General features: G+C 32.4%; 1 protein-coding gene across 6 annotated transcripts in view; it reads left to right on the forward strand.

Annotated features, from left to right (window-relative positions):
• Nucleotides 1–14,424, forward strand: part of Nmdar2 (glutamate ionotropic receptor NMDA type subunit 2) — a 691,809-nt gene that overhangs the window by 581,020 nt on the left and 96,365 nt on the right. For all 6 annotated transcript variants that reach the window (XM_074142002.1, XM_074142021.1, XM_074142012.1 and 3 more), the window contains one exon: nt 2,495–2,681. In XM_074142002.1, coding sequence (XP_073998103.1) covers nt 2,495–2,681 — 187 coding nt within the window. The remainder of the gene's footprint in view (nt 1–2,494; nt 2,682–14,424) is intronic.

The raw sequence follows: 14,424 nt of genomic DNA on the forward strand, positions 1-14,424 counted from the left end.
GGCATAAGGTAGTAGGAATACTTGTACAAGTTCGAAGAGAGAAGCAAACCGAAGATCTTGCTATCTGAATTTACACCCACCAATTAGTCTTAATCAGAATATAATTTTAATCACAACCATTAAAAAATAATATAATGCCTAATTTTTCAGACACATAAATTACATTAATTTCACTGGTAACACAATAACAAATCCTGTCCTAGACTGGATCGCCTAGTCTACAATACATTTTAGCTTTGCAGTCCTCATCACTAACTGCTCGGCTACCATGGCACCTCTCAACTAATTATATGAACACTTCGTTTTATTAAAATATATAAAATAGAATTAATGTAATAACCAAAACAAGAACAAGTTATTTTGATGGTTCGAAATTGAGTGTTTCTTGCAAGAAGTTTTTTGCTGCGCTTTATTGCATTTTTTTTTTAATTATTATTATTAATTTTCTGTTATTATATAAAATAAAAAAAAAAAAAAACTACAATATTCAGCAATTTGCGAAAAGTAGTGAAATTATTTTATTATTAATAATTATTGTAGGAAATGAGTTTGTGGCGAAGAAAGGTTACAAAGAAGAATTATAAAACCCCCTCATCAAAAATTCAGACCGTCCGCCCTTAAAAGAATGTGCCCTTTTACTTGAACTTCTTGTTGTAAGCGAGCTGAGAACCTTCTCACTAAGAATGGCCCTTTCAGAGTGATACAATACCCTCTCGTACATATTTCAAAAGTATTTTTATTTAAAAGCTTGTACTTTTCTTGTTCTTCTACCTAGATTTAGGATAAACCATGTTTACTTGAAAGTTTAATATAATTTTGTAACAATATAAGCTCGCTTATAAGCTTCAATTCCAAAAGCATATTTTATTTAAATCATAACTTCCATTAATTCTTTAAGTGGTTTTACAATCCTAGTCATGGGTATACGTACAATAATCACAGTGTTACTTCTTACGAAGAATTACACCGATCTTAAATAAAAAAATATTTTTACCGGGTCATCCTCGTAAAACTATTCTACTTTACGGACATAATTATTTCAGAATTCATGACAAAGTCGCTAATATTGTGACCTCTCAAATTGTTGCAGAGGGTGAAGTTTGTATAATTTATTTATTTTATTATTGTTATTATTTTCCCCAAACAGATAAAACCTCAACCAGTCAAGTTGAGTTATTGAAACATTCTCATTCTTTAAAGTTTATAGAAAACCTACTTTATTGCAAACCCAATCATATGACACTTTTGAAGCTTTCTTATCACATTAGAAGGCCCTTTGATGGGCGAGAAGTGGTACTTATTTCGGCTACAAGAAATGCAATTTGAGTGCCTCTAAAATGAATTCTTCAATATTTTGTTTCCTACATTTCACGCAGTTGTTTTAAGCTTTTTGTGTGATTCCCATAGCTTACCTCTTTCCAGAATGTCCATCAGATCTTGCTTCTTGGTCTTTACTTACTACTTCTGTTTCGTTGGAAGCCAGGGTTACAAGATACAACTCGCTACAATACCAAAACAATATTTTATTTAATAGAGTATCACCCTTAATATATTCACTGTCCCAATTGCATTTTTATATATTCGCTATGTTTTATATTTCGGCGTGGCCTATTTTTTCAGGCGGGGCTTAACGTCCAACTACCAATTAGGTGTCGTGGACGGAGGCGACTAGTAAACATACTTTACTGTAAATTTCTTTTATAAACCATTAAATAAAATCCAAAGCCTAAGACCGGGAATCGAACCCAGTACCACAATTTATATTAGCTTCGCAAGTCTCGCCTCTAACCGCTCGGCTACCATGGCTACTATGTTTTATATTTTAATATTAAATTTTAATTAGATATTTATAATTCTAAATCCATAGTAGGCATGAATTAACTATATAATTAATGTTTCTTAGAAGAGAGGGCTAGACGGATATAATTTTATGAATGGATGTAGACTTGTAAAAAAATTATATAAATGTAGAACATAAGGCCCACATTTGTGGGACGAATTCAAACTCTATTTTGTGGTTTCACAGTTTTCTTCTCACAGATAACCAAATTAATGAAATACGAAACAATCTGACATGGAAACATTAAAGCAGTTATTTATTCCGTTCAGTGCAAGTGTTTCTGTAGAGTTAATAGTGTGAATGGGTCCCAGTGGAAGGGGGGAGGGGAGGGTTGATGTTATGTGAGCCCTTAGAGAATGAGTGAGAAATGTCAAAGGTCATGGAGAACTGCGGGCCGGCACTCTGACGAGTGTATATCGAGATAACCAGTGGTAGTGAACCACCTGTTGGCTCACAAGGTCCGCGTGGGCTCCAGCGCGTAACCAACCTGAATGAAATTATTTCTTTTTAAATAACGTGCAAATATTTAACCATTTTATACAGTTATTCTAACCTCTCTTTTGTTTCTGTGAATCATTTTAAATTAATTATTATTTATAAAAATTATAAATAAATTTTTTTTTTTTTTGTACTTATTCTAGTGTGCTTTTCCAGGTGTCCATTTCGATACATCTTCAGAACGTTTGCTGAGTGAAATAACCACTGCCATCAAGGTATATGCAAATGGAGTTGAAGACTTCGTCAACGATCCTAAAAACGCCGACTTCTCGTTGAACACGCAACTATCTTGTGAAGGCGGAGCAGGAGATTCAAGATGGAAAACCGGAGACAAGTTTTATAGGTAATTATTTAATTTATGCAACAAATTTTTAAATCAATTCTCGCTACAAAGCTCTCCAACTTTGTACATTCCTTAGAAATAGTGTTCTATTGGAAACTGGTTTGGTAATTTTAATAACTCATTCCTATGTTTTCTCCTGAAATTGTTCCTTTGTGAAACCTGCGATTGAGATAGTTCTACTTTAGTTTTCCTGTTTGTTTGATTTATCCTCGTCTCTCATTGAATTGTTTACATAATGGAGTTTGTGTGTAGCATCTGAGGTCATTGGCGTCTGAGCATTTTCAGTGCACTACCGGCCTCCCCATATATACAAAAATTATAATTTTTTGAACATACACATAATGTGGAGCGAAATGACGAGGCATGCTTCATCGAAGAACTGTGTATTAGTTTTTAGTTTATTAGTATATTACAGTCAAAACTGTATCTCGCAAAAGGCAATAACTTAGAATTGAAAACAAAGTTTATATAATCAAACGCTTTTCATGCTATTTTCTTAAATTAATCGATACTTTAATTAATAAAATAAATTTAAAAAAAGATACATAAAATAAAATTCTGTTTGAAATAAACGACATAAAATTGGTAGAACAATTTACTTAACATAAACTTAAACACTAGGTTCCAAGAAAGTTGGAAACGCAAAAAATTTCCTGTTTTTACAGATTTTTGGCATTTTGTTAATGCTTTGAAAATAAACTTGTTAACAAACCATATAGCAAATAACAAAATCCGTGCTATGGCACAGAGGAAAGTATCATCCATCAATTACTCTTCTCCAGTAATAAAAGCAGTTAGATTACAGAACAGTTTCAAACTGTCTCAGAATGTTTGATCACATTACTTTTACAAAATTATTTGGTAAGGCAAAAAGAAAGCTTAAGTAAGGCTCTTACCTTACGAAATATATTTTATTAAAGAGAAAAAAATGAAAATACTAAGTCAAGCTAAAAAAAAACTGATTAGAGTTCATTTTTCAAAAAAAAAACATCCAACTATAACAACATAATCGATCTAATAAAGAAATCTGAATTGGTTTTCTTTAGGTATAGATACGGTGACCATTATTTTTGTATCAAAAAACAGGACAAGGAGGGAAAAAAACCTATAAAAAATATTAATACGTTTATTAACTCGAGATCGGTTATTACAAAACAATGGCCATATAATATGGTCCATATACAGCCGAAACTGAGCGACTACTTGCACTATACACTTATTAATTAGTAACAAAATGTAAATAGTAACTCTTGTAAATAGAAAAAATAGTCAGTCTTTTAAAATCACAACAAAATTTGTTTTAATGTCACATTCTTTAAAACTATACTAACGACAATAATATACAAATATATCTAATTTTCACAATATGAAGATCAGATCTTAACAAAATCATACATAAATCTTCGAAAAAATATTCATATTTTCATTAATTTCATTGAGTATAATTAAAATTTCATTGAAAAACAGTACAAAACAGTACTAATGAATAAAAAACAGGACATTTGTGCTTAAAAAAAAAAAAGAAGGACAGCGTCTTAAAAAACAGTACTGTCCTGCCAAAAACAGTACGAATGGTCACCGTAGGTATAGAGCTTTTACTCTAATTAAAAAAGAGAAGAAAAGCCATTAAGAGATACATAGTTTCACTTTTCGTAATATTCCTTTCAACCATCATAAAAATCAATTAGTTCAAAATCAAAACCAATAAAATAAAATAATTTTTTCTGCAACCATGTAGGGAAGTTCTCATTACTCAATTAAAATCAGCTGTGTAATGCCCAACTTCCCACACTAGTGGGGGGAAATTCCCATTAGTGTCACTTTCCGCACAAGTGAGTGGAAAAACTTTATTGTGCTTCCTTGATATAAGAAGTTTTGTTATTAAATATTTTCTGTAAAACTCTAATAAGCTTATTTAAATTTATTTTATTTAAATAATTAAAAAACGAATATTAAAAAATAAAATAAAAATTGAAAGGAATATAGAAACAAAAATAATACTTTAATAAATAATTAGATATTTTTAATTATAACAGTTAAAAAGGTTATAGTGTTACCTTATAGAAATTTAAAATGGATTCTAGTGATGCCTGTTTAGAAAACACTCCTCCATCAATAAAAGAAACAGCAGAAAATGTAATAAGTAATGTAAATACGTAAGTAATGTAAATAATTGTAATATAACAATAAATGTTTATAATAAATAAATTACTTTTTGTAGACTGTAAAAATGAAATTTTTAATTTTATTAGTTAATAAATGGTTGCAGAAAAAATATAATATTTAACTCTAGTGTAAAGTATTTTCCTCACACTCGGCAATTTGCACTTGCACTCGCATCGCTTCGCTCGCTCGTGCGTGCAAACCCTGCCTCGCGTGAGGAAAAGTACTACTTTCCACACTTGTTAAATAAATAACTATATTCCTTTCTCGATTTTCTCTTAAAACTGTTAAAAAAACAAACAAAAACAACCTAAAACCATAACTGACAATTTTCTTCTATTTATTTGAGTTTCTCTAAAAAAAAAGGTGGGTATGTAAATATTTGTATTAAAGATGTAAAGTATGAGATGTGGATTCCTGCACGGCCCTCACTTGACCAGCTCAATGCTTCCTCCTTTAAACATATATCCTTTATAGTACTGAATACACTTATATAACTTTTCTTTATAAAAGTAAAACATCAAGTAACAGTAACAGTTTGGTAGATAAATATATCTTCAATCTCTTCTTTTTTACATAAAATGCAGTAAGTAAATAAGATTTTTGTTTTGAATTCCAACAATAATGTTATTATTCAATTGTGCTACATAGTAAAGTGTTTTATAACTTCATAATACTTTAGAGGGTAGCTTAACTTACCAGATTCCTGTAAAACCCTTCGAAAACTGATTATCTCAGTGAAAATGTTCTTAGTGATTACTTCTAAGAGAGGAGGTAGATTTCTTCTAAAGAGGTTGATAATTAAGAAAGACTCAAACGTTTAGAGTTTGAGAAACTTTGTTAGGAAAAACGTGGATAATAGCGATAAGAAAAAGTCACGATCGTGATCTCACCAGATTTTCTTGAATTAAAAAAGAAAAAGAAGTTGAAAAAGCCAATACTATGGCAATCAGTTAGGATCTTCTAAATTGTGATATTACTGATTGAAAACTTTTAGGGTATTACTTTCCAAAAGTATTGGCTTTCCTCTAAATTTGTGGTTAACTCCAATTCAATGCAGCTTCTTCTTCTGTAATATTTTACCAGCTTCGCCTAAAGATTAGTAGTATAGTTTTGAATTTATCCCATCAAAATCCCTTAACCCAAAATACATTTTACGTATTATATAATTTCAATAAATATTTGACCTATAAAAACTATTATTTAATATTATATATTTTCAAGTGATTTGACAGAATTACATCCAAACACTTGTCCGCCAATATTATTAATAAATAGCAAACGAATACAGTAAAATCTTGCCATGCAGGAATGATGTTACCCTATGAGATCATAGTGCGTTTACTACAATAACCTGGTACAAGTAATTGCGATGCGTGTGTGTTCACAAGTTTGCAGATGAACTAGCACCAAAAGGGTATGTTCAAGAATTAAACGATGAAGGATATGGTTGGTTGAAGCACTGGCTTTTCACAAGCAGGAGATGTGCACTGAACTGTGAAATGAAACTTGTGGTTGACTCCAAGAAGTTCCTGTCTGGTTAAGGGTCGATATTTCCTTATCGCAAGGATGCAGGGCTTTTACTACGTTCACATCCATCCATTGCTTTTCTCATATCAACTTCTTTAATTGGTATTACAGATCTATGATACCTAAAAATATAGACATTTATATACGAGTAGTTGAATATATAATAAATAGATATCCAAGAGGTGGAGGCAACACAGGATTTTCTTTGGATAAAATTAGGAGTTGAATTAACTTAAACGACAAGTTATATCAAAATCCATGATATGTTTCAATTGTAATTCAAATGTTATGAATTTCTTTATTTGGGCACTATTCCAGGTAAATTTTTGGGTATTTGGACCGGATATTTGTAGAGCAGTACTTTTTCCTACTAATGCTGCGAAAGGACGGCTCTAATTACGACCCTATGTACCACATTGTCCAATCCTTAAACTGTAGTTTGGGTTAAGGGATTTTGTCTACTTCATAGCAGTCAGGTCCCAGGTAGAGTCCAATCTATTGTACAGATTCCTGTGCTTTTTACTTTTTCAATATTTTTAGAATTTTTTTTTTTTTTCACTTTGTATATTTACAACTGCAACAATTTTTGCATCAAGTAAATTTGATCTTACTGGTTCAGTTCTCTTGTAATGACATGGTTAGAGCAATCACCCACTGGTGAAACTCTTTCACAGTGATTTAATCACAATAGATCTCTAGGCCACTTGCGCTACAAACGACGAGGAGGATTGTCTGGAAGGTTTAGAGAGGAGAGTTGTTGGACAAGAGGATTAGGATGGAGAGCTAGGAGGCTATGAAATTCGCGGTAGCGAGACTTTATTAGGTCAGTGACGAAAGAGATGTGAAGGTCGGTGTGAATGGTAAGGTTAGAAATGTAATAAGGAGCATTCAGGATTTTCCTTAGGATTTTGGATTGTAATGTCTGTAGGCGTTTGGAGTTAGAGGGTTTGGTTGAGCCCCCACACTTCTGCTCCGTATTTTTAGAATTAAATAGAAAATTTGGATTATTGTTTCTTTATTAATAAAACCAGTTTATAAAAACGTGTACTTAATTTGGTTGTATTATTTTAGAAATTTTCCTCTGACAGCAGCGATTTTTCTGGGGCTTTGTGGAAGCTTGAAGTTATGCTCCCTTAAAAAAATATTATTATTTTTTAATAGAGACGTACAATACTGATGCCAACTGTACTTTTAAAACAAGTACAAGTTACAGTAAAGTTAACTTATTGTTTATAAACTTCAGTAAAAGAGAATCGAGTGGGTGTTCTCGAAGCATTTTTTATTTTTTGGAAGTTTTTTTTTTTTCAATAAAACTTGAAATTCTTTTGTGTTTTGCACTAAGATGGAAAATGAAGAGAAAAATGAATATGTAAATAGAGGATGCAGGTTAGGGAAATGCTTTTCCAACCGTGAGAGTTTCCTAATGGCACCTTGGGACTTTCCTCACTCCTTCTCACCATGTAGAGAAAAGTAGCTTTTTAAATATATCATACATTTTCTCCTTTCCGTTATTCGTCATATGAATCAAGTTTATTCTTATGGTTGAGTTTTGGTTAGAACAATCTTGCTCTGTAGAGTACTATTCTTTGTTCGTGCACCATAATGAGATATTAAAAATCAAGGAGCGCAGGAGGAATTAAATGAGAAAGGTTATAACAAATAACGACATTTCAAAAACTTTCCATTTGCACTTTTCTGTCTTAGATTGAATTGCTTCTTCTTCCCGAGAATCTCTTATGCTTCAGAACGCTTTTTCTAATCCATTACCATGACACTATCATGAGATAAATTTTCCCTCCATTTAACTCAGAAGTCGTTGAATTATTTAAAGTCAACGTGAAATTTCTTTAAACAAAATGTTATTACATACACTTAGATCTATAAATTTTACTTGAATCATTTCACTTTAATTTAGGTAGTTCTGGTAGTAACGGCTTCTAAACTCTATAGTAACATTTTATCTGGTTTATGCTTGTTACAGCTTAGGAGAAGATCTGTGCATTTTAAATAAATCTAAGGCGAACACCCACATGTCTTTTTCTAACTGTAATTTATGTATTAACATTTTATTTAAAAAAAAATTAATTTATGCAAAAATTAAATAAATATTTTCAGTAAAAAGGCCTAAACTGTTCAAATTTGGAATTTCTTTAACTTACTGAATTCCACGCGATGAGTTCATTCTTTCCCTTAGTAGCGTTATTCTGGGACGTAAAAATCCAGAAAAACTTAAAAATCGACTCATAATAATTTCAACATTCTCTTGAAATTTTCTTTCTGAAAGAGTTGTGCGTACTAAGTGATAACCAGTACTTCTGACGTCAGACTTGCCTGAAGTCAGAAGGATAAGAGGACCTTGTCTTAGATCAGAACTGCAACAAAAACACTTTTACTAGGTGAATTAGGCGCATCGCGTTCAATCATTATCACCATCTACTGTTAATTAAGTCACTTCAACAATTGAGGTTATTAGCTTTGTGCAGCTGAGTGATTTTCATTTCATTAAACTTTGCTTACAATCCAGGGTTTGGTATCCTTTGAGCGCCATTTCTTCCGCTTCATGGCTTACTTTTTATCTGAAAAAAAAAAAGATTACTGTAAAAATGGTATTTTTATGACCTTGCCTTTAAAGATGGCTTTTGGTAATGATAGGCCATCGAATTGTTGGCTCTTAAATTGGTTAAAGAATGATGGTTGGCCTATACTTATAGTAAACAAGATGATTCTCTGAGATTTCTATAAATTTATATTTATTTCTAAATATTTAGCATTTACTGCGATCTTTTCAATTCACGGTGGTCATTAATTATTGTTCTTTCCCAGTTTCTAATTCAAACGAGAGGTATGATGAAAATATCTTCCATGTTTGAGTACCGAAAATGATTACAAAGAAAAAGCAATTAAAACAAATGAATACTGCCTAAGCGTCTGGATCATGTATTTCTTTGGATAATTTTATTCCAAGTATAGAATAAAATTGTCTTGTATTTTCAAACCAGTATTACGTTCACGGCAAGAATCACAACAACATCCTGGATTTCAAATTTGAATATGAAGTGTGAACTAGAGACGGACATTACATCGCCTTTGTTAATAATCGTATTTAAAAAAAAAATAGTATATTGAAGTGAATTTCTAATGAAAGGAAATCTTCAATAAAAGCATTAATTTAACTGAAAATTTGCAGAAAGCTTATCCGAATGATGAAAAAAAACTCCCTAAACCAGATCAAAAAGCAAATTAAAAAAATTAAAGAAGATATTTGAAAATGAGAGTTTAAAAAAATATCAAAAATTATTTCAAATTTAAAAATTCTTCGATTTTGTGATAATTTCCGATAAAATTCAGTTTCAAAATCAGTTTTAAAGGTAGCCACGCTACGGCAATCCAATATTTAAAAGCGAAAAATCCTTCGAGTTGAAAGACAAAGGTTGTGCTTCTGAACTGGTTGTAGGTGTCTTGAGTCGCCACCTGCACAGAAACATCGCATCAAGTATGAATATTCTATTATAAGGAGCAAAGCTGCGTTGAACATCACAAATTTAAATTGTCCTCTCCCTAGACAATCAACCCTTATATATTATTCTTTACCTCCGGGAGAGTGAAAAGAGGAAATGTTTATTTTTTTACTTTCGCTCTTTTTTACAGAGCATTATCCCTAACTTTATCTTGACACAAAAATTGGGGATAACAGTACTCATACCTTTATTTTACGATTATAGTCCGGTAATTCTCTCCTTTTTTGCTGTCTTATTCCTAAATGTTGAATGCTTTATTCAAGATAAACATCTTACAAGTTGAGTCAATTTACAATGTGAAGTACATAAAAACCCAAACATTTAAATGTTAAATAAATACAAAATCAAATTTTATTGACATTCTACCAGCGTTACTTGTTTGTGATCACTTTTTTTAGTCAAAAATAAAACATCGCTGAAAGCCCGTATTTGATATTTCATTTTTCTTTTTCATGTTGTGTACCTTGGGGTAGTAAATTTTCAAACGATTTCTTTTTCCGCCTCAATGCATTGATATGACCAGTCTCCAATTCTAATTACCGTACATCATGTCAGTTTTTCAATTAGTTATAATTCAAGAAAATAATCCAAACCATCTTCGCAAATATCTTTATTACCGTCCACCATCTTTGATATTGAAAAATCCTGGTTGCGATGGGGATAATAGTAGTCAAGATGTGGGAATCAAGCAGCTGTTATTTTTGGGATAACCTGCCAGTCCTTCCCTGCCACCACACTTAATATTAGTTTATAAACAAATTAAAGTCACCAATATAGATCGTTTTTATTTAGTTATAGAGAAGAAATTAGAGATTTGAGGGTTTGTTTAGATCAGATTTTTTAACTCATTGAGCGATTGCATATCGTTAAATCCAATCTAAAAAAAGAAATACATTTATTACACCAATATGTCGCAATCATTAGAGACCAAAAAGTTATAATAGCCTGATTCTCCGTTATGTCACCCTTAACATTATTTTACTGATTAATAACAAAGTATTCCTCCTAATTCATCACTTCACTTTTCATTATTCAACTGTCAACATCTGGAGATTAATTGCTCGTTCCACACAGACCGAACAAGTACGTAGTCACTTTAATTTAACATTGTTGGTCAGCTTTTTTTTTTTGTCAAAAATATGGATCTAAATATTTTTAAATTATATTCTTTTATGTTTTAACAATTCTGTTTTTTGTAATACTCAATTCTTTTCCATTCAGTAGTATCCAATAAACGTTCAAACTTTAAATGACGACGTTAGTACAGCTTCTTGTGTAATGTTGGTAAATTTGACTGTAACGTTGTCAATTTCATTTGGCGTATTTAGTGCAGTTTATAGGACTTTTTTTTCTTCTAATTGTTGCCTAAATAAGTGCCAGTCTAAAGTGCCAACAGTTAAACTTGGAGCTTTACATTTATGGATTGATTGATTGAGAATCGATATATAATAGGTGAAAGATCGTTTAGTGTTTGGATGCAAGCGGCTGGAGTTCTAGGAATAGCCACAGAAATGTCAAGAATGTTGGGAAGTTTGGATTGTGCAATGGGCCAAAAAATAGGAAAAGATTGGCAATAAGATCATTTGGTTTAAAGACGATATCATATTAAGGATGAAGCTATCTCTAGGATTAGATGGTAGTTACCACTGACGTAACTTTGCATTGTAGTTACCGATTATTAGGCAAAAGATTTAGAAGTGAGTTTCGTGATGGGTGAATGATGAAAAGTCAAAAGAAATTATTTAAATTTCAGCAATAAACTTGTAAAAGTACCATTTATAATTGACTTTCGGTAATTAAATAAGGACAAGAGTGAGGAGCCGATGTATAGAATTTTGATTGGATTCACGAAGAGACGAGAAAGCAAAGTAACAAGGCTAAAAGCAATTGGAAAAGCAATTTCAGAAGTAAAGAGTATCTAGGCCAGAGATATAGCAAAAGTACACGTGGCAAAAGCTTCAACAATAATAAATTGGTATCGTGACAATTGACGCGATATAAAAGAAAACGACACAAAGATAGGATGAAGAATCCAGAAAAGTGTAAGCCGTAACTAGCTGGCAGAGAGAGTGAACAAGCAACTGCAAGGTATGGGAAAGGTTAAAGCAAAAGGTTGGTTAAAGTTGCGGTGAATTTTAGTAAGCCTTTATTTACATTTTTCATTGTTTTATTTTAAATTTATTACTAACTGATTTGTTTTTCCTTGTAACTGCGGTACAATTAAAACTTTAAAATATATAAATATATATTATATATATATATCTTTGGAAGAAATTTATCTTGTAATATCATAGCCGTCTTTGAACGGTGTTATCACGTTACAGAAATCATAATCTCCAGCACGTAGCTAGAGCTGCTAGTAGTTAGAGAAAATATAGAACAGCCTAGTGGCAGCACAGGCTGGCTAATGAACCACTTATTATCCCGAATTACGAGGGTCGTTTGAAAAGTCCGTGCAAAGTCAGAGAGATAGCACTACTGGCGCGTATCGAGGTTATGTTTAGTTAGTAGCATCTCTTGAAAGAACACACACCAAGTTTCAGCCAGATCGGTCTAATTCTTTGTGTTTGGCATTCGTTTGAATCGAGGAAGTCGAGTGATTTTCAAAAAATGGACGAAAAAGAATTTCGTGTGTTGATTAAACACTACTTTATGAAAGGCAAAACGCCTCAGGAGACTAAAGAGAAGCTTGATAAACATTATGGTGACTCTGCACCTTCGATTAGAACAGTTTATAAGTGTTTTCAAAATTTTCGGAGTGGCCATATGGGCGCTGAACGTTCTGGACGCCCTGTTGAGGTTACTACTCCAGAAATCATTGATAAAATCCATGATATGGTGATGGATGACAGAAGAGTGAAGGTGCGTGAGATTGCTAGTGCTGTGGGCATCTCGAATGAACGGGTACATAATATTTTGCATCAACATTTGGACATGACAAAGCTATCCGCAAGATGGGTGCCGCAATTGCTCACGCTTGACCAAATACGAAATCGTGTGAAGTGTTGCAAGGACGGTTTGCAGCTGTTCCAGAAGAATCCGCAGGACTTTAAGCGTCGTTTCGTCACTGTGGATGAAACATGGATACATCACTACACTCCTGAGACCAAAGAACAATCTAAACAATGGGTTACCAAGGGGGAATCTGCGCCAAAAAAGTCGAAGACCGTTCCTTCGGCCGGAAAGATTATGGCGACTGTCTTTTGGGATTCGCAAGGAATAATCCTCATCGACTATCTGGAAAAAGGGTAAAACTATTACAGGTGCATATTATTCATCTTTATTGGACTGTTTGAAAACCGAGCTGCAAGAAAAACGCCCATGATTGGCCCACAAAAAAGTTCTTTTCCATCACGACAACGCACCAGCTCACACCTCAGCAGTTGTGGTCGCAAAATTAATGGAAATAGGGTTCCAACTCGTTTCACATCCCCCCTATTCTCCAGACTTGGCTCCCTCGGACTACTATTTGTTGCCCAATATGAAGAAATGGCTGGCGGGAAAAAGATTTTATTCAAACGAGGAGGTGATTGCAGAAACGAATGGCTATTTTTCAGACTTGGACAAATCCTATTATTCGGAAGGGATCAACAAACTAGAGCAGCGTTGGACGAAGTGTATAAGCCTAAAAGGAGACTATGTTGAAAAATAAAAAAGGTTTACCCCAAAAAATTAAGTAGTTTTTATTTTTGCACGGACTTTTCAAACGACCCTCGTATTGTTTTAATTAATTTTACTTACAGCAATATCGGGACAGTAGGTGAAATTATTTATTACTGCTTTCAATATGTTTTGAAAATGATGGCAAAATAACAATAAGTAGGTAATGATAAAAAAAAATAAAAAATAATGGATCACTATTTTTGTAGTAGCTACTACATATTAAACTTTTTTCCCATACCTAAATATTATTTAGGGAACAGATATTTTCCTAATTTACAACAGAGGTTTGGTGAATGAATAAAATGCCTGTTGAAGGCGAAAAGAAATATGGTAGAATTCCCAGCCTAACGAGTTCAGGACTCTCCATCCAGCCATGTCTTCTCCAGCATCACACAATTATCTCTGACGGGTTTTTTTGGTCGGGACTTGTAGTTAGAATGAGTGGTACTTGTTCTAAACTTTATTCTACCTTTCATTTTTAAAATCTAAATTTTATTCCTGATTTTAAAAACTCTAAAAATATTCATTTTAGTAGAAATTTTGAGTTAAAATTTCCATTACCAACCATTTAATTTTTAAAGTTTGTTTCTATTATTATTATTTATTTATTTTATTTTTTCGTGAATCCTTAAAGCTATGTTGCCAAGTGTTGAGGATGGGCAAGAGGTATCAGAGGTTGCTTCTATCGCTTCTATTATTTATAAAAGAGAATTCCTCAATTGCTACACGAAATATTGGATTATAATGCATTCTTCTAACAACTTTCTTTCTAAAATATTATTATATTTAAAATTTAAATCAAATTGTAAGGAAGATTGTTTCTGAAATTTATGATCGGTTTACAAGGCACAAAATCCCAGCCTGAAGTT

This window comes from Rhodnius prolixus, unplaced genomic scaffold, assembly GCF_049639745.1.
Source record: "Rhodnius prolixus isolate KJV_2025 unplaced genomic scaffold, Rpr scaffold_1, whole genome shotgun sequence".
In the NCBI taxonomy this organism is placed as follows: domain Eukaryota; kingdom Metazoa; phylum Arthropoda; class Insecta; order Hemiptera; family Reduviidae; genus Rhodnius; species Rhodnius prolixus.